The sequence below is a fragment of the Ovis aries genome, chromosome 1 (genome assembly GCF_016772045.2).
Source record: "Ovis aries strain OAR_USU_Benz2616 breed Rambouillet chromosome 1, ARS-UI_Ramb_v3.0, whole genome shotgun sequence".
NCBI classification, from domain to species: domain Eukaryota; kingdom Metazoa; phylum Chordata; class Mammalia; order Artiodactyla; family Bovidae; genus Ovis; species Ovis aries.
Genome location: NC_056054.1, coordinates 63,130,659 through 63,158,522, shown reverse-complemented (window position 1 = coordinate 63,158,522; position 27,864 = coordinate 63,130,659). Strand labels below are relative to the sequence as shown.

At 37.3% G+C, this 27,864-nt stretch overlaps 1 protein-coding gene across 5 annotated transcripts in view; it reads left to right on the top strand.

The window, feature by feature from the left end:
- The window catches only part of COL24A1 (collagen type XXIV alpha 1 chain), a 393,929-nt gene that overhangs the window by 88,107 nt on the left and 277,958 nt on the right, over positions 1-27,864 (top strand). For all 5 annotated transcript variants that reach the window (XM_060400630.1, XM_004002153.6, XM_060400613.1 and 2 more), the window contains 5 exons: positions 4,140-4,184; positions 11,786-11,839; positions 13,026-13,070; positions 24,044-24,097; positions 27,547-27,591. In XM_060400630.1, the coding sequence (XP_060256613.1) occupies positions 4,140-4,184; positions 11,786-11,839; positions 13,026-13,070; positions 24,044-24,097; positions 27,547-27,591 (243 nt within the window). The remainder of the gene's footprint in view (positions 1-4,139; positions 4,185-11,785; positions 11,840-13,025; positions 13,071-24,043; positions 24,098-27,546; positions 27,592-27,864) is intronic.

Here is a 27,864-nt window from a genome sequence, read left to right as displayed (position 1 = left end):
TCCAGTCTCTTTCCCTTCCACTCATCCCAGAGTCCCCATCTTTGTTTCAGATCATATGCCCATGGGAACCTGAATCTGGTTTTCCTCTGATACATGTATCAGTGTTACTTAAATTCTTCCTATGCCTCAGAGCCTGAATTGCCTCTTACAAACGCCTTTGTTTTTCATTCAATGCAGGGTGAAAAGGAAAAAGTGAATTTCTGAACAGATTCTAGTAATTGCAGAATCCTAGCAGGTTAAAGGAAATCTAGCAATAGTTGAATTCAGTGCCGTCATTTTACAGATGAAGACTTTGAAACTCATGATGTAACTAGGTCGTGGCATAACTGGGTCTAGGGTTCCATGTGCTTGGTCTTTTCATTATTAGTAGCAAATCAAACCAAACCAAACCAAAGCATTTTGTGCTTTGCTTAGGCTCTTTTGATTGCAAAGAATGGAGACATAGGCTATCTCAAGGAAGAGAGAATTATTTCAGTCCTCTCTATAGCATTAAGGGAAACCGGAGACCCATGGAATCTAAACATATGTATTGTAATATGACTTGGTCTCATGGAGACAGGTACTGATTCAAGGCAGCTCTGAGTATCTTAGTAGCATTAGTTTGTAGCTCTTTTGCTATACTTTTCTGTTAGTACTTCTGCTCCTCTCCTCTCTCTGCATCTGCCTTTTTGTGTTACCTGGTTTTCCCTCTGACAACTTTCTTTCTCAATATAGTTTCTTTTCACAATAATTTTTTTAAGTTGTACTTTGGCTTTCTTCTCTTTCTCTTCTCTTTCCTTTGTCAGTCTTTCTAGCTTTAGCTAAGTACCTAAATTAGTCTTTCCTTCCTTCTATTCCCTCCTTCCTTCCTGTTGAACTTACTTTTAATAAGATTTTAATTGGCCCAGCTTGACCCTGCTTATGAGAAAGTCTCCATTCCAAGTGTCTTTATAGTGTACTGGCCAGACTTCATATTGGCTTCCCTTCGATTGTGCCATCACCTGTGGCTGAGGTGGAGTAGGAGTGAGCTCATGAAGAAAAGATCATGACTGTTTGGGGATGCCCTCTTATTAAAGGCTGTTGATGACGAAGAATCTCTTAGGAGGGAATTGTAGGTTTAGAGGATATTATGGTCAATGTGTCTAGTTCACTGTTATAATCTGCTTCAGGGAAAGTAAGCTAACAAATTAGCACCAGTCTTTCACCAGGGCTGAGGAGGAAGAAACAGATATTGGCCAAAGAAAGGGAAGCATATAGTTAGACTCAGCAGTACACAGAAATAAAAACAAGGAAGTAAATATTTAATACAGGTTTTTTGTTTGTTTGTTTGTTTGTTTTTAAAGAAAAGGAGCTAGGCCCATGGTAGAGAATTTCTCTATCTATATGCCTCTCACCCCGGCTCCCCATTTGTCATCTTCCTGACAGTCTCCTAGGAACTACATCCTTCTAGAGCTGCTGCCTCATCTGGGGGAGTTGCAGCCACTATTTTAGTGCTGAGGACATTTCTTATTTCCCAATATTAAAAAAGTGAAAAGGCTGGGTTTGTAGATATTTTTTATCTGTAGAATCTTTAACATTTGGACAGCTGAAAACAATGTCCCTGTTTTGTCATTAGGCTGGTATTTTGCTGTCTTAAAAAACTATAAACTCAGAGTGAAACTGTGGGTGTATTAGAGGCCCTTGGTAAATGTGTAACTTTAATAATTCCTTTTGCTGATTTGATGCTAAAGCTGAAACTCCAGTACTTTGGCCACCTCATGCGAAGAGTTGACTCATTGGAAAAGACTCTGATGCTGGGAGGGATTGGGGGCAGGAGGAGAAGGGGACGACAGAGGATGAGATGGCTGGATGACATCACTGACTCGATGGATGTGAGTCTGAGTGAACTCTGGGAGTTGGTGATGGACAGGTAGGCCTGGCGTGCTGCAATTCATGGGGTCGCAAAGAGTCGGACACAACTGAGCGACTGAACGGAACTGAACTTTGTTGATTTGTCTCGGTTATCTACAGTTGAACATTTGATGAGAATGAGACTATCCTACATTTGAGTTTAAAACAAATATAGGCTTATAAAGTAAATAGAAGGGCAGGTTACTAAGCTCATGATGAATCTGTCAAACCAATATGATTCCACCTTACTACCTACATGACTTTGGTCATATCATTTAATTTCTCAGAGAATTTTCTCATCTGTAAAATTGGAGAAGGAAATGGCAATCCACTCCAGTATTCTTGCCTGGAGTATCCCATGGACAGAGGAGTCTGGCAGTTTACAGTCCATGGGGTCGCAAAGAGTTGGACTAAAAAACCTCTTGAGGAAAGTGAAAGTGGAGAGTGAAAAAGCTGGCCTAAAGCTCAACATTCAGAAAACGAAGATCATGGCATCTGGTCCCATCACTTCATGGGAAATAGATGGGGGAACGGTAGAAACAGTGTCCGATTTTATTTTTTGGGGCTCCAAAATCACTGCAGATGGTGATTGCAGCCATGAAATTAAAAGACACTTACTCCTTGGAAGAAAAGTTATGGCCAACCCAGATAGCATATTCAAAAGCAGAGACATTACTTTGCTGACTAAGGTCCCTCTAGTCAAGGCTATGGTTTTTCCTGTGGTCATGTATGGATGTGAGAGTTGGACTGTGAAGAAGGCTGAGCCCCGAAGAATTGATGGTTTTGAACTGTGGTGTTGGAGAAGACTCTTGAGAGTCCCTTGGACTTCAAGGAGATCCAACCAATCCATTCTGAAGGAAACCAGCCCTGGGATTTCTTTGGAAGGAATGATGCTAAAGCTGAAACTCCAGTACTTTGGCCACCTCATGCAAAGAGTTGAGTCATTGGAAAAGACTCTGATGCTGGGAGGGATTGGGGGCAGGAGGAGAAGGGGACGACAGAGGATGAGATGGCTGGATGGCTAAACTGAACTGAGCTGAAGCATCTTGGCATGACATAAATGCGGAAGATACCTGCTTCATAGGATTGCCATAGAATTAGCCACTTCCTTGTTTTTATTAGTTTTATTAGTTCAGTGAAGTTTGTTTGTGCTTTCCTTCCTTCTCCTCCTCTTTTTTCCCATATTCTTTGTCGTGGCCACTTCTCTGATTTTTAACAGTCTAATCAGGAAAGAACAGAGCTCCCAGAGGACAGGCCATTTCCTCTGCACTCTGGTTTTTTCTGTTACTTCTGTTACTCCCTTGTTACTTATATGCTTACATTTACAGATAACACAAAAATTTTGCCTCCAACTTGCTTTCTTACATTTTCTGATCTTCACTCTGGTTCCCAAGAGTCTCTCTACTTAAACGTTTACTTATGTTTTAAGTTTATCATCTCAGAAACTGCTTAAATCATTTCCTTATTTTTCAAAGAGGCACTTCTTCTAATTTTCCCATTGTCTAACCAGCGTATAATTTCCTTCTCTAATTCATGAATTCATGTTCAGAAATCCTCAGTGATTAATCCTGAATGACTCTCTTCCCTCTGTTAGTCTATATCCTGAAACCCCCAAAACATATCAGTTTGCTGTACATTAATTTGAAGTTTCAGATATTTGTAAACTGATTTATTTCAGATTTTTGAAGTTTGCTTAGCATTCTGAGATTCTTTTAAAAAGGAATTTTCTTTTGTTCTTTTATATACAGCAAAATCGAGTAAATAGCAGGTTGATTTACTGACTGTTAAGCTGAGCTGTATAAATATGCTGATTCTTTGTTCCTGTCTTTTTTTTTTTTTACCTTCCTTCCTTTTGCTCATAGAATATCTTTCTAGAGCATAAAGGTTGTTATCTCTTTTATATCTTTGAATGTTGATGATAGAGATTAAAATTTGACTTTGGTTCTTATTTGGAAAATCTTTTTTGTTACTAATGTCTTTTTCTTATAAACGATGCTGTTTTTTTATTCAATACTATGTAACCATTTTAGTTGCCAACAACAAATCATTCAAATAGCCCTCAAAATTGATTAAGAATTATTAATAAGAATTTATTATTTAATAAAATTAAATTTTTATTAAAAGGATAATGTTTGATAAGAAATAGATTAGTAATAATTACGTTTGTGTTAATGAGAAAACCGGAAGTTGGGGTGAATGACAACTGTGGCTAGTTATTGGACTCACATGGGTTTACTTTTCACAGCGTGTCTTCACCTTTACCATTGCAGGGTCTCAAGGGGCATCCAGGACTCCCAGGACTCCAAGGGGAACAAGTAAGTATTCTTCCTCTGTCAGACTTGAATCTTCTCCAGTGAAAAAAATACACAGTGGGAAACTCCATTGAGAGATTATTTTTCCACACAACTCTTTCAGTTTTTCTTAATGCTTTTAAGGAAATGCTTTTTTTAATGCTTATTTTTTTCTTAATGCTTTCAATTTTCTTAATGTCTTTTTCCTGTCAATTTTTCTTAATTCTTTGACTCTTTTTAGTACAGGGAAAACTTCTGATTTATTAGCTACTAAATTGTGTTGGTTTTTTCGTATCTTAGACTTACTTTCAACTATCTGCCTAACATGCTCCAGAACAGCTGTTTTAAACGTTTGTTATTCATAAACTCTTGTGAGAATCTTATAAATGTTGTGAACCCTGTCCCCGGATTATCCATGCATATGCACACGTGCACACACGCACACTCTCTGATTTTCTTGTATGTTTCAGGGGCTTGCCTGTTCTCCAAAGTCTATTCACAGCTGTTAGTTCCCTAGCGTTGTGTGAAGGAATGCAAAGAAGTTTGATAACAATCCAAATTCGAATGGCAGTATGCTATTTTTTGTTCATTCTATATATACACACATATGTAAACGTCAAAATAGTTTGGGAACTGTTTAGTTTTTGATCATGTTATTTCTTCTTTCTCCCACCAGAAAATAATATATCATATGTCACAGGAAAAAATAAAGTCAAATCTCTTCTTTTCAATACAATGTGTACTAGGCCAGAATGAATAAATCAGTGGATGTGAGTCTGAGTGAACTCCGGGAGCTGGTGATGGACAGGGAGGCCTGGCGTGCTGTGATTCATGGGGTCACAAAGAGTCGGACACGACTGAGCGACTGAACTGAACTGAACTGAATTGACTGAAGGTGGCAAATCATTACTGGAGGTTTAGCAAAGAGCCTCAGGAAGTCCTAAGAGGAGCTCCAGAAAGAAAAGTGGTGGATTATCCCCAAGGGAAAGACAAATAAATAAATAAAGCTTTGTTCATTCATGTTAGAGGAACAGTAAGCTCTATTAGGGAGAAGGCGATGGCACCCCACTCCAGTACTCTTGCCTGGAAGATCCCATGGACGGAGGAGCCTGGTAGGCTGCGGTCCGTGGGGTCGCGAAGAGTCAGACACGACTGAGCGACTTCCCTTTCACTTTTCACGTTCATGCATTAGAGAAGGAAATGGCAACCCACTCCAGTGTTCTTGCCTGGAGAATCCCAGGGACGGGGGAGCCTGGTGGGCTGCCGTCTATGGGGTCACACAAAGTTGGGCACAACTGAAGTGACGTAGCAGCAGCAGCAAGCTCTATTAGGCTTCCCTAGTGGTTCAGATGGTAAAGCGTCTGCCTGCAATGCAGGAGACTTGGGTTCGATCCCTGGGTGGGGAAGATCCCCTGGAGAAGGAAATGGCAACCCATTCTAGTACTCTTGCCTGGAAAATTCCATGAACAGAGGAGCCTTGTAGGCTACAGTCCATGGGGTCGCAAGGAGTCGGACACAACTGAGTGACTTCACTTCATTTCTTCTAAGTTCTATTAAGTCCCTGAGGCACAGTTTTTCAAGATTACTAATTACTGGACATGGCAAGAAAAGCGATATATGTATTTGTTGCAAGTACAATCTCAGTTTCTTCAGTACTTAGCAATCGCAAGTACAAGATCAAATGAGTGCTGAAAAGCATTTGAGCATATGTAGGAAAAAAAAAAACAAAACCAGAAGGGTAAGAAGGAAAGAAAGATTAGATCCTGGGGAAGGAAAAAAATTCCTAGAATACTGCTTTGGCAGAAATGTGTGGATTCCAATGAAGAAAACCTGCCACATCACAAGTAAGTGAAAAAACTGACCGTTTGTCAATACTGACCAGTTTTCTCATAACTGCTCTATTATCTAGTTCCATTAGTATACATGTCCCTGTTCTGAGGGTGATATGCTTGTGAGAAGAGTCTAAAATCCATTTTAAAGACGGAACACGTATTATTGGAATCAGTTCTATTTTATGTAATTCCAGAAGAAAAAAGACAAAATTGGTGATAACTGTGAGGAACAACTAAAATCATTTTGCATTTTAACTGTTGGAAACACTGTGGACATTAAGAGGAGCATGACTAATTTGCTAGGAGACATTGCCTTCTGGAAAATTTGTAAATATCTATTAACTGGCCAGAAACATTTAGGAAAGTAATTATATCATCTGTATAAGCTCTAGTATTAAGAGCTGTCATTTACTGAGTCTTTATTAGTTGCCAAACTGTACTACTGTTGACTGGAACTTCAAGTAGTATAATTGTGTATTGAATATTTCCATATGTTAACTCATTTGATGCTCCACAACACTAAGAATTATTATAGTTACCCCTGCTTTTAAATATGTTTTCCCACATTGTTCTATTTTCTCTACATTATAATCCTGTGACCTAGTATTACCACTGTATTTTACTCATGAATAAATGAAGACATAGGGAGGACCCATGCTGACAGTGCTTGGACTCTCAATGAAGTCTGACTCAGAGCATCGGCTTTAATTCTTCAAGTGAGAAGTGGGATTGGGACAGGTTTACTATTCCTGATTTTTCCAGGAGTAGAGGTATAACCCTGTGTCTAAATTACTCCAGACAATCTACAGATTAAAGTGAGCCATTATTTAAATGCAGAATGAGTGAATTAAGTTACAGTATTTCTTTTGAGTCTTTTGAGTTCTGTGGTGGTCCAAGTGATTTTAGGGTGTGGTTGGCTTAGAGTATGTTTATGCCACATATGACTGCTGAAAGCTTACTTATTGACTTTATTTACTGTTGTTCCAGAAGAGCAGGATTGAATCATCAAATAGAGTCCTTTTATGTATTTCTCTGTGCAGCTGGAATGTGTTATATCTCTACATGTTGTCTTAACACTCTCTATGAAAATCTGTTAAAATCAGATTTCATTTATGTCTTAAAACAGATTGCTTTTTAATTGAGGTTGATTAACCTAATTTGGCTAGGAAACTAATGAAAGGGATAGTGGTTGCCATTAACCAGAACATACAGAATTTAAAAAGCGTTTTATATTTATTTCACTCATTTCTATTGGCATATCCAAATATAAGGTTTTTGTGGATGTCTGGATATAGGCCTGTGTGTTTTAGAATTGGATGGGGAATTGAGGAAGCATTTGTAAACAGACTGAAGCAAATCTCGTAATTAGAGGGTTTTCCTTTGAGTACTGCTATAAGTTATTTGCACTTCAAACCTCCACTAGGGAGGCAGCCTTGAATGGTGGTATCTGGAGTTAGACTTGCTAATTTAAATTCTGGCTTTCTAAATAGCTGAGTGACTTTCTACTGGTGGCAAACACTTTGTGTCTTATTTTTTGCATCTGTAAAATAGGGATTATATCTACCTTATAGGGTTTGGGTAGATAAAATATGATAATACATATAAAATACTTGAAATTGTGCTTGGCATATCAGTGCTCAATAAACATTATAGGGATAAAATATATACTATGTATAATGTTAGTCAGGTAATTTCTAGCACATAAATATAGTTTCTGAAATTTTAGGATATAATCTATACATGTAGATGAGAATTTTCTGTAGTTCTCAGAAGATCGCTCTTTATTCACATTCTATTAAATTGTTCATTGTCATGTGTGTGTGTGTGTGTGTGTGTGTGTGTGTGTGTGTGCATATACACATGTGACAACTTCTGTCAGATCACCTGGTTTTACATTCAGGCTCTGCTACTTACTATGCCATCTCAGGCACATTTCATAACTTCTCTGTATCTTTCTTACTTCAAATGTAGAATGAAGAACATAGTATCTATCATACTTTATATCACAGATATAGAGTAGCTGTAAATCACATTGCATGGTGATGTGATTAGCACATAAAAACGTGTTGAAGTGAAGTGAAAGTCACTCAGTCATGTATGTCTCTTTGTGACCCCATGGACTATATAGTCCATGGAATTCTCCAGGTCAGAAGGAGTGAGTAGGCTTTCCCTTCTCCAGGGGATCTTCCCCACCCAGGGATCAAACCTAGGTCTCCTGGATTGCAATCGGATTCTTTACCAGATCGAACCCAGGTCTCCCACATTGCAGGTGGATTTTTTACCACCTGAGCCGCAAGGGAAATCTAAGAATACTAGAGTGGGTAGCCTACTCCTTCTCCAGTAGATCTTCCTGACCTTGGAATTGAACCGGGGTCTCCTGCATTGCAGGCAGATTCTTTACAAACTGAGCTGTGAGGGAAGCCCAATACACAGAAAAATGTTAAGTAAATAGTAATTGTTGAAGCAAGGAAAGGAAGGGGGAGAGACAAGGGAGAAAACAAAATGAGAAATGTATTCTGAGAAAAGTGCAGAGAAGGACATATTAGGAGAATACAAGTCTAATAGAATGGAAGGGTGAAAACTGTGATCCTTTATTTGCCTCTTTCTGGGACTGTTTTTTCTCTAGATTTTTTAAATTTCAGGAATTTTATAGTGTTTCTATGGTTAAACTAGAGAAATTAGCACAATCTTCTGTATACTTCAGAGCAGAGGGGCAAAGGACTATTGTCCTTTGTATTAGTAGTATTATCTAATACAAAGAAACAACAGGAAAAGAATTTTTACAGAATAAAGAATCTATGAAAATTATCACTGCTGTCATCATTTCAGTTCGGTTCACTTCAGTCAAAGAGTGTCTGACTCTTTGTGACCCCATGGACTGCAGCACACCAGGCTTCCCTGTCTGTCACCAACTCCTGGTACTTGCTCAAATTCATGTCTGAGTCAGTGATGCAATCCAAACAGCTCATCTTCTGTCGTCTCCTTCTCCTCCTGCCTTCAGTCTTTCCCAGCATCAGGGTCTTTTCAAATGAGTCAGTTCTTCACATCAAGTGGCCAAAGTAGAGGGGTTTCAGCTTCAGCATCAGTCCTTCCAATGAATATTCAGGACTGATTTCCTTTAGGATTAACTGGTTGGATCTCCTTGCTGTCCAAGGGACTCTCAAGAGTCTTCTCCAACACCACAGATTAAAAGCTTCAATTCTTTGGTGCTCAGGTTTCTTTATAGTCCAACTCTCACATCCATACATAACTATTGGAAAAACCATAGCTTTGACTAGATGGACCTTTGCTGGCAAAGTCTCTGCTCTTTTAGTATGCTGTCTAGGTTGGTCATAGCTTTTCTTCCAAGGAGCAAGAGTCTTTTAATTTCATGGCTGCAGTCACCGTCTGCAGTGATTTTGGAGCCCAAGAAAATAAAGTCTGTAATTGTTCCCATTATTTCCCCATCTATTTGCCATGAAGTGATGGGACGAAAGGCTATAATCTTAGTTTTCTGAATGTTGAGTTTTAAGCCAACATTTTCACTTCTTCCTTTACTTTCAACAAGAGTCTCTTTAGTTCTTCTTTGCTTTCTCCCGTGATGGTGGTGTTATCTGCCTATCTGAGGTCATTGATATTTTTCCCAGCAGTCTTGATTCCAGCTTGTGCTTCATCCAGCCTGGCATTTCACATGATGCAGTCTGCATAGAAGTTAAATAAACAGCATGACAATATACAGCCTTTATGTACTCCTTTCCCAATTTGGAACCAGTCTCTTGTTCTATGTCTGGTTCTAACTGTTGCTTCTTGACCTGTATACAGATTTCTCAGGAGGCAGACCAGGTGGTCTGGTATTCTCATGTCTTTAAGAATTTTCCAGTTTGTTGTGATCCACAGAGTCGAAGGTTTTGGCACAGTCCAATCAATAAAGCAGAAGTAGATGTTTTTCTGGAACTCTCTTGCTTTTTCAGTGATCCAATGGATGTTGGCAATTTGACCTCTGGTTTCTCTGCCTTTTCTAAATCCAGCTTGAACATCTAGAAGTTCACAGTTCATGTACTGTTGAAGCCTGGTTTGAGCATTACTTTGCTAGCGTATGAGATGAGTGCAATTGTGCGGTAGTTTGAACATACTTTGGTATTGCCTTTCTTACATATTTTTTTGGCATTTCCTTACTTCACAAGTTATGTATTAGACCTAAATGAATAACCTAAATGAATGAATGAATCATGTATCAGTGGAAGAAAGTCACAACATATGGAGGTATTTCTTCTCACTTTTCCACAGGGTTCTGCAGCAAGTTTCCTTTCTTATGTGTTTGAGCCTCCATGTATCAGCCTTCCTTGAGTAAACTGGGTTTTAAATCAGGCACAGAAAGTTGTCAATTCAAAGTGAGTTTCCCATTCAAAGTTGCTGTGTGAATTTTTAGATATACCTATGTCATAATACAGGTATTTAACTCTTGATATCCATTTACCTACGTTCTGAAGCTTGTGCTCTGAGAGTTAAGGCGAGTTGCAGGATGGCTGAGACAAGGAGTTCAATCTGTAAAGATACTGGTTATTACACAATGTATCAACTCTTTCTCTAATGTAAATGTTTTTTAAAATTCATGTATCACTGAATTTTTTTATCCTATGTTTATCTGCATCTATCCTACATTTAATAATCAGTATCTCATTTAGGTCCCTAATCTAATAGTTGTATTCATTTTTGTTTAGCAATTTATCTCATTTTCTTTTTTTTTTTTTTCAATTTGAAAGCAGTCAATGTTTCTTAACTGATGAGATTACAAAAATAATCATGGTAGATACTTCAGTTCATCCTTCTATTAAGCCTGTTAATATGGTCTTCCCTGTTGCCAGCATCTCCAGCTTCTACAAAATGCATGGCCCTTTCCTTCGTCTCACCTCACAGAGAAGACAGTTTGAAGGCCCATAAGAAGTTGCTTCTTCGAAATATTTCCCAACAGTATAGATCTCATGAATCAGATGACCTTCATGCAGATAATGCTGTATTTGCCAAGAGACCAGCGATCAACATAGTATCTGTCAGGACAATTTGCTGCTTGTTGATTTTGATCAATTAATTTACTGTCTTCAGGTTTGGGTACCCCCATGCAATGTATTCTTGCCTTGAGAATCCCATGGACAGAGGAGCCTGGCAAGCTACAGTCCATGGGGTTGCAAGAGTCGGACACAGCTTAGCAACTAAACCACATGCTATGTATGGTTCTACCCTTCTCAGCATGTTAATTGAAACCTTGTTGAGCTTCAGGAGGTGCCACTGAACATCTGACAGAGGCAGAATTGCAAGGCCTTTCAAATCTTTGATACTTCTGTTCCTGATGACAAATGCCAATTTGGGTTCTGTGTGCACATAGAAGTTGCTGGCTTTTCTTCCCATCCTAGCCATTCGAATTTCAGTTCTATATATCTGCTTGTCTTCCTTGTGATAGTGCTTAGATTTTTCATAGATAAACTTTTTGCCCTTCGAAGCATCTTTTAGGCAAATTATTTCTCAGCACTTGATCTCAAGCTCTGTGCAATTCTTTTGCTTTTTCTTAAGAATTTTTGGCATAGCAGAAACCTTTTTTTCCTTCTCTTCTGCACCCTCCATGGTTTCAGCCAGGAAAGAGGCCAGTTTCATTTTAAATAGATGACTTCAGACAGATAAGCAACATGCAGGACTCTTCATATTTTTATATAGGAAAAATATTCTTTCCAAACTTGGGTATTATGAATATACCAAGTTTGCTTTCTTGGGCTTCTTTGGACTTTGCTGTATTTTTTATTATTTTATTTTTCATTTTAGGGAATTCCAGGTTTCACTGGTAATATTGGTTCACGTGGTTACCCTGGCAGGCAGGTGAGGTAACTATATTTAAACTTTTCTTTTTATGTCTTCTTGGTTAATGCATTGTATGTTCCAATTTCAAGACTTAATATTCAAATGATAATTGGTTTATTTTATTAAATAATGAATTACTCATAGCAAAATAATTCCAAAAAATTCTAATACCAAAATTGTAAAACTTCTTCAAAAATTTTATTGCAGAAAAATTTTACTTAGAATCAGAGTGGGATTTTTAAATAAGTTTGATATGATATTCACTGGAATTTTTAAAATTAAAATGGCCCAGTAGACTAATAAAATGTTAAACAGTGTTGCCAGTGATTTTACAATATTACCACTGACTAAAATGAAGTAATGATATGAGTTAAACTCTCTTTGATATGCAACATTTTTAATAATGCAATTATGAACACTTGGGACACAGTTGCCAGTGCTACATATACCACTATCTGAATACTTTTTATCTAAATTGGACTCAAGTCTTTGTATACTGTTTCAAAAATTAATTTTAATCATTTCATATTTATTCCCCTCTAATTTCTAGCTTTCTCTAGCTATTTCATATAGGCTAATAAGAGAAAAAATTTTCTTTCTTAGGCTTTCATTAATTACTTACTCTTGAAATTAATTATTCATTTAGAATACTAGAAAACTTTATTTTTCTAAAATATCTTTTTTATTCTCTAGAATTAGGGAATTGAAAAATGCCAAAAGATAATCTACTGTTAATAAAATTCCATTTTTAAGCCTTTAAAGTATGTGGAGAGTATTACATGAGTCTTACCACCAAGTAAAGTTTTGTTTATCTGAAAAACTTATAAATACTTAGACATATGGAAATTGATCTGAAGTTAAAAAATGTACTTATTTTTTTAAAGTAGGAATATATTTTAGATAAGTGAATTAGAAGTGTTCTAAAAGAGCAGGGTTCTCCAATGAAAAATAAATAATTGTGTCTGACAGTTGTGTTAATCTACTTTATTTAGAAATCTAAAATATATTTATGTATAGATTATATACAATGGCTTTTTTGGTTCTGAAATTCTAAAATCCCTAAAATGTATATGGTCTTTACTAAGTATACAGTTCTGAAATTTATACTTGTAAAAATGATACCTTTTATTTGCCCCTTTTTATTAATTATCAGCAACTCTTTAAAAAGTACTAGAGTATAATGGTGATGTCTTGTTTGCACTAGGGTTTAGCTGGACCAGATGGTAATCCAGGACCTAAAGGTGTACGAGTGAGTAAGCATTTTCATCATTTTGTTAAGTATGCTTAAATGTAGTAGAATGATGTATACAAGATACTTATTTTCACACTTCCACACTTCTACTACTTTAAACGTAATGCACGTTTAGCCTGGAAAGAAGTATACTTATTTGATTTACATCTTTATTGTTAAGGCCACAGAGAGCAATCTTATAGTGGTAGTTCTTGCTCATTCTTTGATAGCTCCTACATATATATTATTTATATTATTTTTCTATCCCCTTGCAAAATGGTATGTTATACCATTTCTGGTATGTTAGAAATACACTCTATAAGCATTTGTAGTATTTTTTATATGTGACTATATGTAGACTTAAGTCATGATGAAAGAAATGTGAAGAGACAAAAAAAATTCCTATTCAAGGCTGAAGTAATAATACAAAAACTATCTGGACTAAAGAAATAGCTGCAAGAAAGAAACTTACATGTTCAAGAACATCGTTTTGCACTTCTAACCATTAAAGGAGTTGTTAACCACTTTTAATCATAAAGGGAGTAAAAAAAAATTACTATGCAGTGTTACGTAGTGTGCCATAAATTAAAATCAAAGCTGATTCTAGGAAAAATTTATAAAACTAAAATTTTTCTTTTTAAATTCTCTATTTAATAGCCAGTTATTTTCCAGAATCTGTATCTTCTTTATATTACCTAAGATAACTTTTAGAAATAAGGAAAGCAAAAAATACATAAACAGTATGTGCTATTGTTGTTATTTAGTTGCTAAGTCATGCCCAACTCTTTGCAAACCCATGAACTGCAGCACACTAGGCTGCCCTGTTCTTCACTATCTCCTGGAGTTTGCTCAAACTCATGTCCATTGAGTCAGTGATGCCATCCAGCCATCTCATCCTCTGTCGCCCCTGTCTCCTCTTGCCCTCAATCTTTCTTAGCATCAAGGTCTTTTCCAAGGAGTAGAGTCTTCACATTAAGTGGCCAAATTCTTGGAGCTTCAACTTCAGCATCAATCATTCCAATGAATATTCAGGACTGATTTCCTTTAGGATTGACTGGTTTGATCTCCTTGCTGTCCAAGGGACTCTCAAGAGTCTTCTCCAGCACCATAGTTTTAAAGCAGCAGTTCTCTGTTGCTCTGCCTTCTTTATGGTGCAACTCTCACATCCGTACATGACTACTGGAAATACCATAGCTTTGACTAGATGGACCTTTGTCAGCAAAGTGATATCTCTGCTTTTTAATACATTGTCTAGGTTGGTCATAGGTTTTCTTCAAAGGAGCAAATGTCTTTTGATTTTGTGGCTGCAGTCACCATTCGCAGTGATTTTAGAACCCAAGAAAAGAAACTTTGTCACTGTTTCCCCCTTTTTCTCCATCTATTTGCTATGAAGTGATGGGACAATGATGCCATGATCTTCGTTTTTTGACCACTGTGTTTTAAGCCAGCTTTTTACTCTCCTCTTTCCCCTTCATCAAGAGGCTCTTTAGTTCCTCTTTGTTGTCTGCCATAAAATTAGTATCGTCTGCATATCTTAGGTTGTTGATATTTCTCCCAGTAATCTTGTTTCCAGCTTGTGATTGATCCAGCCCGACATTTCACATGATGTACTCTTGGTAGAAGTAAATAAGCAGGGTGACAACATAAACCTTGATGTACTCCTTTCCTAGTTTTGAACCACTCCACTGTTCCATGTCTGATTCTAACTGTTGCATCTTGTCCTGCATACAGCTTCTCAGGAGAGAGATAAGGTAGTCTGGTATTCTTGTCTCTTTAAGAATTTTCCATAGTTTGTTGTGATCCACACAGTCAGAGGCTTTAGTATAGTCTACAAAGCAGAAGTAGATGTTTTTCTGAAATTCCCTTGCTTTTTCTATGATCGAGCTGATGTTGACAATTTGATCTCTGGTTCCTCTGCCTTTTTAAAATAAACCTTGAACATCTGGAAGTTCATGATTCACATACTGCATAAGCCTAGCTGAAGAATTTTGAGCATTACTTTGCTAGCATGTGAAATGAGTGTAATTGTACAGTAGTTTGAACATTTTTTGACATTGCCTTCCTTTCGAATTGGAATGAAAATTGACCTTTTCCAGTCCTGTGGCCACTGCCGAGTTTTCCAAATCTGCTGGCATACTGAGTGAAGCACTTTATCAGCATCATCTTTTAGAATTTGAAACAGTTCACTTGGAATTCCATCACCTCCACTAGCTTTATTCGTAGTGATGTTTCCTAGGGCCACTTAACTTCACATTCCAGACTATCTGGCTCTAGGTGAGTGACCACACCATTTTGTGGTTATCTGGGTCATTGCTGTTGCTGCTGCTAAGTCACTTCAGTTGTGTCCAACTCTGTGCAACCCCATAGACGGCAGCCCACCAGGCTCCTCCATCCCTGGGATTCTCCAGGCAAGAAAACTGGAGTGGATTACCATTTCCTTCTCCAATGCCTGCATGTATGCTAAGTTGCTTCAGTCATGTCGGACTCTATGCCATGCTATGGACAGCAGCCCACCAGGCTCCTCTGTCCACAGGATTCTCCAGGCAAAAATACTGGAGTGGGTGCCATTTCCTTCTCCATCTGCGTCATTAAGATCTTTATTTATATAGTTCTTCTGTGTATTCCTGCCACCTCTACTTAATCTCTCTTTGGTCCTTGCTGCTTCTGTCCTTTATTGTGCCCATCTTTGCATAAAGTATTCCCTTGGTATCTACACTTTTCTTGAAGAGATCTCTAGTCTTTCCCATTCTATCGTTTTCCTCTATTTCTTTGCATTGTTCACTTAAGCCTTTCTTATCTTTTCTTGCTGTTCTCTGGAACTCTTCGTTCAGTTGGGTGTATCTTTCCCTTTCTCCTTTGCCTTTTTCTTCTCTTCTTTTCTCAGCTGTTTGTAACGCCTCCTCAGACAACCATTTTGCCTTTTGTATTTCTTTTTCTTGGGGGTGGTTTTGATCATCCTGAACAACGTTACAGACCTCTATCCATAGTTCTTCTGGCACTCCATCTACTAGACCTAATCCCTTGAATCTGTTTGTCACCTCCACTGTATATTCATAAGGGGTTTGATTTAGGCCATACCTGAATGGTCTAGTGGTTTTCCCTACTTTCTTCAATTTAAGTCTGTATTTGCAACAAGGAGCTCATGATCTGAGCCACAGTCATTCCCAGGTTTTGTTTTTGCTGACTGTGTCTAGTTTCTCCATATTCAGCTGCAAAGAATATAGTCAATCCGATTTCAGTATTCACCGTCTGATGACATCTATGTATAGAGTTGTCTCATGTATTGTTGGAAGACAGTGTTTGCTATGACCAGTGTGTTCTCCTGTCAAAACTCTGTTAGCCTTTGCCCTGCTTCATTTTGTACTCTAAGGCCAAGCTTGCCTGTTATTCCATGTGTCTCTTGGCTTCCTACGTTCATATTCCAGTCCCCTGTGATGAAAAGGATATCATTTTTTTGTTGGTAGTTCTAGAAGGTCTTGTAGGTCTTCACAGAACCGTTCTACTTCAGCTTCTTTGGCATTAGTGGTTGGGGCATAGACTTGGATTACTGTGATGTTGAATGGTTTGCCTTGGATATGAACAGAGATCATTTAGTCGTTTTTGAGACTGCACCCAAGTACTGCATTTCAGACTCTCTTTTTGACAGCAAGGGCGTCTCCATTTGTTATAAGGTATTCTTACCCACAGTAGAAGATGTTATGATTGTTTGAATTAAATTCGATCATTCTCGTCTATTTAAGTTCACTGATTCCTAGACTGTCATTGTTCACTCTTGTCATCTCCTACTTGACCACATCCAAGTCACCTTGATTTATGGGCCTAACATTCCAGGTTCCTATGCAGTATTGTTCTTTACAGCATTGGACTTGACTTTAACCACCAGACATATCCACAGCTGAGCAACATTTCTGCTTTTGCCCAGCCTCTTCATTCTTTCTGGAGCTATTTCTCTGCTTTTCCCCAGTTGCCTGTTAGGCACCTATCAACCTGGGGGGCTCATCTTCTGGTGTCATATATTTTTGCCTTTTCATTGTGTTCATGGGGTTCTTAAGGCATAAATACTTAATTGGTTTCCCATTCACTTCTTCAGTGGAGCACGTTTTGTCAGGCCCTGACTAGAAGGTACGTGCCCATCAGTAGCTCCATGTAGCCAGAAACCATGTGTTTTAATGTATGTGCTATAATGATGCCTTCATTTTTTAAAAATTCTTAAACATTTTCAAATATTTCAGGTGTATTTTCTTCTTTAATTTTGCTATCAATCCTGTGAAGTAGGAGAACACATATATTGTCTCCATTTTACAGATGATAAAACAGTAAGCTGTGGAACTGACATGATTTGATCTAGTCCTAGCAGAACTCAAGCCAACATCTTCTCACCTTTAGCTCTGTACTCTTCCACTATCCTGTGCTGTCTCTACCCTTGCACTAAGTGAAAATATAATGGGGAAAAGTGATGTATATTTTATTAAAGCTGCACTGAATGTACATACCTACTTGGATTTGGAAAGCAAGGAGAGATTACTGGATAAGAACACGGGCTTTGGAGTTAGACAAGACTGCTTCCCTCCCACCACGAACCCCTCGTTTACTGGCTTTGTGGCTTTCAATGCCGTTAATCTCTTCTGTGTCTCATTTTTCTTAACTTAGTGAAAGGTGAAAATGAAACTTACCTTTAGGTGCTTATGAGAACTACCTGAGCTTAATATTCTTAAAGCACAGTGCCTACCACATGGCATGCACTTTCTCTGCAGATTTGATCATTATTCTGGAATTTGGGAGTTACTTGTGTGTGTGAGCTAAAGTTGTAGACCTGTTATTTGGCTCTGTGCAGTTTTCCTTTACTACATTTTCTCACCTTGCTTCTGTGATTCCTTTAAGTTTTCTAAGTTCGCCTTTGTGTCATTTTTGTATCATATTATCTATCCTTTTGTTCCTTTCTTCCCCATTTGTGTTGAAAATTACTCTGTAGGGTGTAACTCTTTTTAAGTTTTTTTATGTTTTGATGGCAACTTCATGAAAGCATAAAAAAAAAAAAGTAATCCTTTTCTGACTAATATAATTGATTTAATCCTTTCATTTTCCTTTGCAGTTGAGGGAAGAGTCAGCAGAGCCATTTCTCTAGGTTTCATATTCACACAGAGTCCAAATGTAAACTTTGATATTATTAATAACTACAAATGTTCAAAAAACAAATATTGTTCAAAACAAATTTACATTGTCAGGATTATATTTTTTATTTAATTTGTGTCCTATTACTGTACAATACCACATGCTATATATTGTAAATTAATGTTTTTATAAATCGTGTGATAAAATATCTTTTGAGTGTCCCTATTGTTTGGTTGCATTTTTTGGTGTTAAAATAATTATTTTTAAAATGTAATTGTTTTTTTTTTTCTTATTCTTTTTTTTTTTAAATTTTAAAATCTTTAATTCTTACATGCGTTCCCAAACATGACCCCCCCTCCCACCTCCCTCCCCACAACATCTCTCTGGGTCATCCCCATGCACCAGCCCCAAGCATGCTGCACCCTACGTCAGACATGGACTGGCGATTCAATTCTTACATGATAGTATACATGTTAGAATTCCCATTCTCCCAAATCATCCCACCCTCTCCCTCTCCCTCTGAGTCCAAAAGTCCATTATACACATCTGTGTCTTTTTTTCTATCTTGCAAGACAGGGTCATCATTGCCATCTTCCTAAATTCCATATATATGTGTTAGTATACTGTATTGGTGTTTTTCTTTCTGGCTTACTTCACTCTGTATAATCGGCTCCAGTTTCATCCATCTCATCAGAACTGATTCAAATGAATTCTTTTTAACGGCTGAGTAATACTCCATTGTGTATATGCACCACAGCTTTCTTATCCATTCATCTGCTGATGGACATCTAGGTTGTTTCCATGTCCTGGCTATTATAAACAGTGCTGCGATGAACATTGGGGTACATGTGTCTCTTTCAATTCTGGTTTCCTCGGTGTGTATGCCCAGAAGTGGGATTGCTGGGTCATAAGGTAGTTCTATTTGCAATTTTTTAAGGAATCTCCACACTGTTCTCCATATTGGCTGTACTAGTTTGCATTCCCACCAACAGTGTAGGAGGGTTCCCTTTTCTCCACACCCTCTCCAGCATTTATTGCTTACAGATTTTTGGATCGCAGCCATTCTGACTGGTGTGAAGTGGTACCTCATTGTGGTTTTGATTTGCATTTCTCTAATAATGAGTGATGTTGAGCATCTTTTCATGTGTTTGTTAGCCATCCGTATGTCTTCTTTGGAGAAACGTCTATTTAGTTCTTTGGCCCATTTTTTGATTGGGTCGTTTATTTTTCTGGAATTGAGCTGCATAAGTTGCTTGTATATTTTTGAGATTAGTTGTTTGTCAGTTGCTTCATTTGCTATGATTTTCTCCCATTCAGAAGGCTGTCTTTTCACCTTGCTTATATTTTCCTTTGTTGTGCAGAAGCTTTTAATTTTAATTAGATCCCATTTGTTTATTTTTGCTTTTATTTCCAGTATTCTGGGAGATGGATCATAGAGGATCCTGCTGTGATTTATTTCTGAGAGTGTTTTGCCTATATTCTCCTCTTTCGAGAAGAGCTAACACCTATCCTCCTCAAACTCTTCCAGAAAATTGCAGAGGAAGGTAAACTTCCAAACTCATTCTATGAGGCCACCATCACCCTAATACCAAAACCTGACAAAGATGTCACAAAAAAAGAAAACTACAGGCCAATATCACTGATGAACATAGATGCAAAAATCCTCAACAAAATTCTAGCAATCAGAATCCAACAAAACATTAAAAAGATCATACACCATGACCAAGTGGGCTTTATCCCAGGGATGCAAGGATTCTTCAATATCCGCAAATCAATCAATGTAATTCACCATATTAACAAATTGAAAAATAAAAACCATATGATTATCTCAATAGATGCAGAGAAGGCCTTTGACAAAATTCAACATCCATTTATGATAAAAACTCTCCAGAAAGCAGGAATAGAAGGAACATACCTCAACATAATAAAAGCTATCTATGACAAACCCACAGCAAACATTATCCTCAATGGTGAAAAATTGAAAGCATTTCCCCTAAAGTCAGGAACAAGACAAGGGTGTCCACTTTCACCGCTACTATTCAACATAGTTCTGGAAGTTTTGGCCACAGCAATCAGAACAGAAAAAGAAATAAAAGGAATCCAAATTGGAAAAGAAGAAGTAAAACTCTCACTGTTTGCAGATGACATGATCCTCTACATGGAAAACCCTAAAGACTCCACCAGAAAATTACTAGAGCTAATCAATGAATATAGTAAAGTTGCAGGATATAAAATCAACACACAGAAATCCCTTGCATTCCTATACACGAATAATGAGAAAATAGAAAAAGAAATTAAGGAAACAATTCCATTCACCATTGCAACGAAAAGAATAAAATACTTAGGAATATATCTACCTAAAGAAACTAAAGACCTATATATAGAAAACTATAAAACACTGATGAAGGAAATCAAAGAGGACACTAATAGATGGAGAAATATACCATGTTCATGGATTGGAAGAATCAATATAGTGTAAATGAGTATACTACCCAAAGCAATTTACAAATTCATTGCAATCCCTGTCAAGCTACCAGCCACATTTTTCACAGAACTAGAACAAATAATTTCAAGATTTGTATGGAAATACAAAAAACCTCGAATAGCCAAAGCAATCTTGAGAAAGAAGAATGGAACTGGAGGAATCAACTTGCCTGACTTCAGGCTCTACTACAAAGCCACAGTCATCAAGACAGTATGGTACTGGCACAGACAGACACATAGATCAATGGAACAAAATAGAAAGCCCAGAGATAAATCCACACACATATGGACACCTTATCTTTGACAAAGGAGGCAAGAATATACAATGGAGTAAAGACAATCTCTTTAACAAGTGGTGCTGGGAAAACTGGTCAACCACTTATAAAAGAATGAAACTAGATCACTTTCTAACACCGTACACAAAAATAAACTCAAAATGGATTAAAGATCTAAATGTAAGATCAGAAATGTAATTGTTTTTCAGCCCTTCTTTGGTATCTGTTTGTGTAATAACCGGCCAGGTATCTCAAAAAGTAGAAGTAGGTAGGCCTCTCTTGACGTTTTTATTTGCCCTGATGGTGACAGAATTGCCTCTGTCTTACGCAATACAGAATTGCCTCTATTTGAATATACAAACTTCAATCCAAGAAGCAAAGCAATCTGTATTAGTATTATGTTCTTTATGCTCCTTGTTTCTTTACACCCTAAACTCCAGTTTAGTGGTAGTGTTTTTAGAATGATGACAAGCCCATATGATTTCTTTGTTGGATGCTCCTGACATTTTATTTCTAATTATCATAATAATTATCAAGAAAGTTTTCTGAAACACCTACATAATTATGCATAGCATTATTTCCTTTAAAATCTTTATTTCTAAAATGTTGTGCTGGTTCTGTGCAGACTGTGTTGAGTAGAGGTCTGATTTTTTAGCTCCTGAGTTTTCAGCAGAGTTTTTAGATAAATGTACAGTTAGAGTGTTTGTTCTTTTTATTTATAAGCAAAATTTCAGTTGTGTATGTTAAAGCAAAAGTTAACTTTTTTTTAACTTGAGGCCATCTGTAGCTGATGATTCTGAAATACATGTAGCTTGCCATCATAATCCTAAATGTTTTAGTAATCAGAAATACTATTGGATGTTTCATTTTTAAAGGAAGTTTCTCCATCCTCCAGATGCTTGACTTTTAAGCAAACAAATTATAGGTAGATTACCATTAAAGTTAAGTAGAAGGAAACCAATTATCTTTTCCTTTATTTATTGCTTGTTCATAAAGGTGTTTTTCCTTGTCAGAGAAAAGTGTCCCTCCTACCATGGTAATGCCCAACTGTTTATCACCCTGCATGGAATGCCTTTTCTTTCCTTCAAGACTCAGCTCAAAAGTTGCCTCCTCTGTAAAGCTTCCTAACCCTTCCCTGTAGGCAGTATTGGTCATTCTGCCAGTTAAAGTTTCTGTGTGTATTGTGTTTATCTTATCACCTGTCACATAATCATGTCACAGTTATCTTATGATATGACAGTTATTTGTATGCCTTCTTCCTAATAAACTATCAGCTTCTTGAGGACACTGATTTTCATATTCATTTTTATAATCCCAATTCCTGGCACACAGTTCAGTTCAGTTCAGTCGCTCAGTCGTGTCTGACTCTTTGCGACCCCGTGAATCTCAGCACGCCAGGCCTCCCTGTCCATTACCATCTCCCGGAGTTCACTTAGACTCATGTCCATCGAGTCCATGATGCCATCCAGCCATCCCATCCTCGCTCGTCCCCTTCTCCTCCTGCCCCCAATCCCTCCCAGCATCAGAGTCTTTTTCAATGAACTGTTCGCATGAGGTGGCCAAAGTACTGGAGTTTCAGCTTCAGCATCATTCCTTCCAAAGAAATCCCAGGGTTGATCTCCTTCAGAATGGACTGGTTGGATCTCCTTGCAGCGCAAGGGACTCTCAAATGTCTTCTCCAACACCACAGTTCAAAAGCATCAATTCTTCGGCGCTCAGCCTTCTTCACAGTCCAACTCTCACATCCATACATGACCACAGGAAAAACCATAGCCTTGACTAGACGGACCTTAGTCGGCAAAGTAATGCCCCTGCTTTTGAATATGCTGTCTAGGTTGGTCATAACTTTTCTTCCAAGGAGTAAGCGTCTTTTAATTTCATGGCTGCAGTCACCATCTGCGGTGATTTTGGAGCCCCCAAAAATAAAGTCAGCCACTGTTTCCACTGTTTCCCCATCTATTTCCCATGAAGTGATGGGATCAGATGCCATGATCTTCGTTTTCTGAATGTTGAGCTTTAAGCCAACTTTTTCACTCTCCTCTTTCACTTTCATCAAGAGGCTTTTTAGGTCCTCTTCACTTCAGAGGGCACTAAAATGATGTTTTGTGCATCAGTGACCCAGATTCATGTTCTTTCAAATATGGACCATTGCAGCAGTATTCTAACAAGATTTCCTACATTCAGTGTTTCCTGTCGGGGGTATATTCTGTATTTTGTCAACAGCTTAATATTTTAGAGAAACAGTTTAATATCAGGTCATTACCATACTCCCTCAAAGCCCAGTAATTTACAGTTATCTAAAATATAAAGTCTAAAATTCTTAGCCTGAAACTTAAGGCTTTCCTTAGTCTATTCTCTAAACTACCATACACTTTATTCATTAAATTGATGAAACAGGTTATTATTTGCCACAGGTGAGATGTAACTAAGGTGTGGTAGTACAAAGTAGCTTGTGTTGTTACTTAGATGCACCCCTTGTTTCTCAGACCAGTGGGAACCTCCATGAAGGCAGTGTGGGTCTGCTTTTCTCCAGAGCACCTATGGTTACTCAGTTAACCATTTACAAGCACTCCTGTAGTTCTCTCTGTCTCGTTTCTGCTTACTGTGGTTCTGCCTGAAGTGTTCTTGCTCCATTATCTGCTTATCAATATTTCACCTACTCTGTAGGCCTATCTCAAGTGACAGTCTTCTCTGAAATCTTCTTTGATTGTCTTTACCTCTTGCCACAAGAGGTATGGTATGGTATCTTGCCACCAGATTCATTCTTGGAATGAATCTCTCCCTCCTCCATATTTCTTATTCTTGGATACCTCCTTTCTGCCTTACATTTTAGTTAATTGTATCTGTATTTTCTGCCCTTGTAATATTCAGTGTAGAAAAGAGCTTGAGCTTGTTGATTTTTATGAGCCTAAATTATACTTGTCTAAATTATATTTCCAACTTTTTTTTTTTAATGAAAAGACGGATCTGTAACTTTTAGGAAAAAAAGCAACAAGGTTATTATACTGTTAAGCCTTATAATTCATATTACTATGAATAAATTTTAAGTATCTCTAGAATTATATACTTAATGGTGACTATTTAAATGAAATAATGCAAAGATTGTTTGATTTCTTTAAGGGTTTCATTGGCTCTCCTGGAGAAGTAGGACAATTGGGACCTGAAGGAGAAAGAGTAAGTCTGTTTCCTTCAAATATTATTTCTAATGTGGTATACTAAGGGTAGAGTATAACAGTGCTGATAAACCCAGACTTCAGACAGGTAATTTTACTGAGTGAAACAAACCAGCTTTAAGAAAAATTAGATGATGTTTTCATTCTATCATGCAAAGAATTGAACTGCTTCTTTTTGACCCAAAGGAGTACATGGTTAGTACCCTACCTAGAAAAGCGTGCTGTTCTGTAAATAGAGTTTGTTTGTAAATCCAACAGAGTTAGCCTAGGTACCCAACTAACACAATCAGCTGTATAGTACCATACTGTAATAGGTTGATAATACTTTTCACACAAATAATACATTGAAACAAACACAAAATAAAAGAGTTTTAATCTTACAGTACTGTACCTTGAAAAATATAGTCATCCAGTACAACAGCTGGTGTACAAGGACTGGCATAGAGTGAACAGGCAAGAAGAATTACTGACTGGGGGAGGGAGAAGAGGGGGGAGATGGTAGAGCTGAAGGGTCATCAGCAATAGGAGATGGAGGGCAAGCTGTAGTTTCTCTCATGACTGATGTTGATGGCATAGGTTTTGGTTCCTTGCTGGAACCAGACGCACATCCACATCTTTGAAGTTTGCAACTTGAAGGTTCATATGTAGGGGACTTACTGTATACAGTTCACATTGTTAATAACTCTGCTGCTTATGATACAGTCCTTTCCAGACCTGTTGGCATGAACTTATTTCTAGCAATTGATGTAATAAATAAACCAAAGTTATATGTTCTTGCAAAATGTCATCATCTTGGATTTAAGGATCCCAGTGACACTGACCATCAATAGGCACAATGTCCTATTGCTCACCTTTGAACTCTGTTGTCAGTAGAGATATTACATGAGTATTTTTGTCAACCACTGTTCAGTTGAAAGTAAATGGATTACTTCAACCATTGATATCTGCTAACTTATCTGCATATGCAAAAATCCCAAGATGCATAGTTCTGACAGATTTCATAGTCTCAAGGGCTTATAAAAGTGATTATGTCTCAAGGAGTTATATCAATAAGTATGCTTTAGATTATGAGTGACACAAAATTTCATTTCAAACTGGCTTCAAAATGAGAAGATTTTAAATAAACAATGATAACAGCAAATGATTTATTGTAATGGTTATATATATGTAACTCACTATGTAATATTAATTCATTTAATCTTGCAATACCCAATGAGATAGTATTATAATTCTCACTAAAAGTGTTAAATGTTAGTCATTCAGTCGCCCGACTCTTTGCAACCCCATGGACTGCAGCCCATCAGGGTCCTGTGTCCATGAGATTTTCCAGGCAAAGATACTGGAGTGGGTTGCCGTTTCCTTCTCCAGAGGATCTTCCCAACCCAGGGATCAAACCTGGGTCTCCTGCACTGCAGGCAGATTCTTTACCGATTGAGCTACAAGGAAAGCCCCTTGTAGCTATAATTCTCACGTAGATGAAGAAAATGAGGCACACAGAGAGATTTACCTAAAATTATACACAGATACTAAAATGAGGATTTAAACATATATATTCTGGCTGTAAAACCTGAGTACTTGAGTACTGTGTCCTGCCACTACTTCTTATGACCAGAAACAACAGGTTAGGTGGAATCTAGGTACAGTGTGATCCTGTGAGCACAGTGAGATCATTGTTTTCTCCACTTGCCTTAACCAATGTTGGCTTTATCATAAACCTGATTGCTCATATGATTGCAAGATTCCCAATGCAAGGGCTAAATATGCCTTTGTTTATGTTCAGCCAGAGAAACAGGGAGACAGGTGGTAATTGTCTGCTGGGTACAGAAAATAAGACTTCTGTTTGTCTGATTGTACCAACTTTGGTTACATACTACCTCTTGACAAATCATTATCACCAGATGAATGGCAGGATCCCATTTGGAAATACAGATGGGATGGATTTCTGAATAAAATCAAGATTTTGTTACGAGGAAGAAAAGGGGCTACTTAAATTAATATATTGACACTCTTCTAAATATCACTGAAGCTTAAAATATAATGTATTTTTCTCTTTTTCACACTCCACAAATTGATGTTTGAAAAAAATAACTCATTGATTTGATAAATATTTGGTTTTTTGAAGTATAGCTAATTTACAGTATTTTAGGTACATAGCATCTTGGTTCAATATTTTGATGAATTATGCTCCATTAAAAGTTATTACAAAATAATGGCTATACGTCCCTGTGCCATAGAGTATATTCCCTATTGCTTAGGTATTTTACACATACTAATTTTTATCTCTTAATCCCATAGCCCTATCTTGCCCCTCCCCCTTCCCTCTCTCCATGAATAACCACTAGTTTGTATTCTGTATCTGTGAGTCTGTTTCTGTTTTGCTATATATATTTGTGTGTTTTATTTTTTTAGATTCCACTTATAAGTGGAATATTACACTATATTCATCTTTCTCTGACTTGTTTTACTAATCATAATATTCTCTAAATCCATCCACTGCTGCAGATGTCAGAATTTAATTTTTTATGGCTCTATAATATCACACACACAAATACACATATACACACAAATAATATATGTGTATTTATACATACATACACACAGATGTATTTATCCATTTATCTGTTGATGGACCCTAGGGTTGCTTCCATGTCTTGGCTATTATAAATAGTGCTGGTATGAAGGTGTCTTTTCAAATTACTGTTTCCCAGGTTAATGATTCCCAAACTGCTGAATCATATGTAGTTCTGTTTTTAGTTTTTTGAGAAACCCCATTACTATTTTCCATAGTGGCTGTATCAATTTATATTCCCACCAACAGTATAGAAGGGTCCTTTCTTCCATGTCCTCACCAACATTTGTTGTTTGTGCTCTTTTTGTACCCACTTTGGTGGCCATTCTGACAGGTGTGAGGGATACCTCATGTAGTTTTGATTTGCGTTTCTCTAATAATTAGCAGTATATGGCATCTCTTCATGTGCTTCTTAGCTAACTGTATGTCTTTGGATGCTGGGAAAACTGGGCAGCTACATGTAAAAGAATGAAATTAGAACATTTCCTTACACCATTCACAAAAATAAACTCAAAATGGATTAAAGACCTAAATGTAAAACCTGAAACTGTAAAACGCTTAGATTGGTACATAAGTAGAACACTCTTTGTCATAAATCATAGCAGTATTTTGGGGGATCTGTCTCCTAAGGCAAAATAAATTAAAGCAAAAATAAATGAATGGGACTTAATTAAATATACAAGCTTTTGTATAGCATAGGAAACCATCAACAAATAGAAAAGACAACCTATTGAATGGGAGATAATATTTTCAAATTATATGACTGACAAGGAGTTAATAATATCTAAAATGTAAAAATGGTTTATGCAACTCAACGTAAAAAGAAACAACCCAATCAAAAAAGCAAATAGGTATTTACTTTTGACTTTTTTACATTCTAGGGTGTTCCTGGGATCCGTGGAAAGAGGGGTCTTAAGGGAAGACAGGTAATTAGATTCTTATTTTATGAGGTTTGGTTTAGAGGAATATAATCTAATTGTATGTATGTTTCTCACCTGTTAAGCTAGTTGTTGTTCTTGTCATCCACAATCCATCTCATTCAACAGAGTTTAAATTTTGCCACTTTAACAGCCTACCCAATAATGCCTGACAATATGAAGAAGTATTTAGATTAAAAAATAACTTGGAATTTAACTCTTCTAACCCATTTCATTGGAGAATGCAATGGCACCCCACTCCAGTACTCTTGCCTGGAGAAT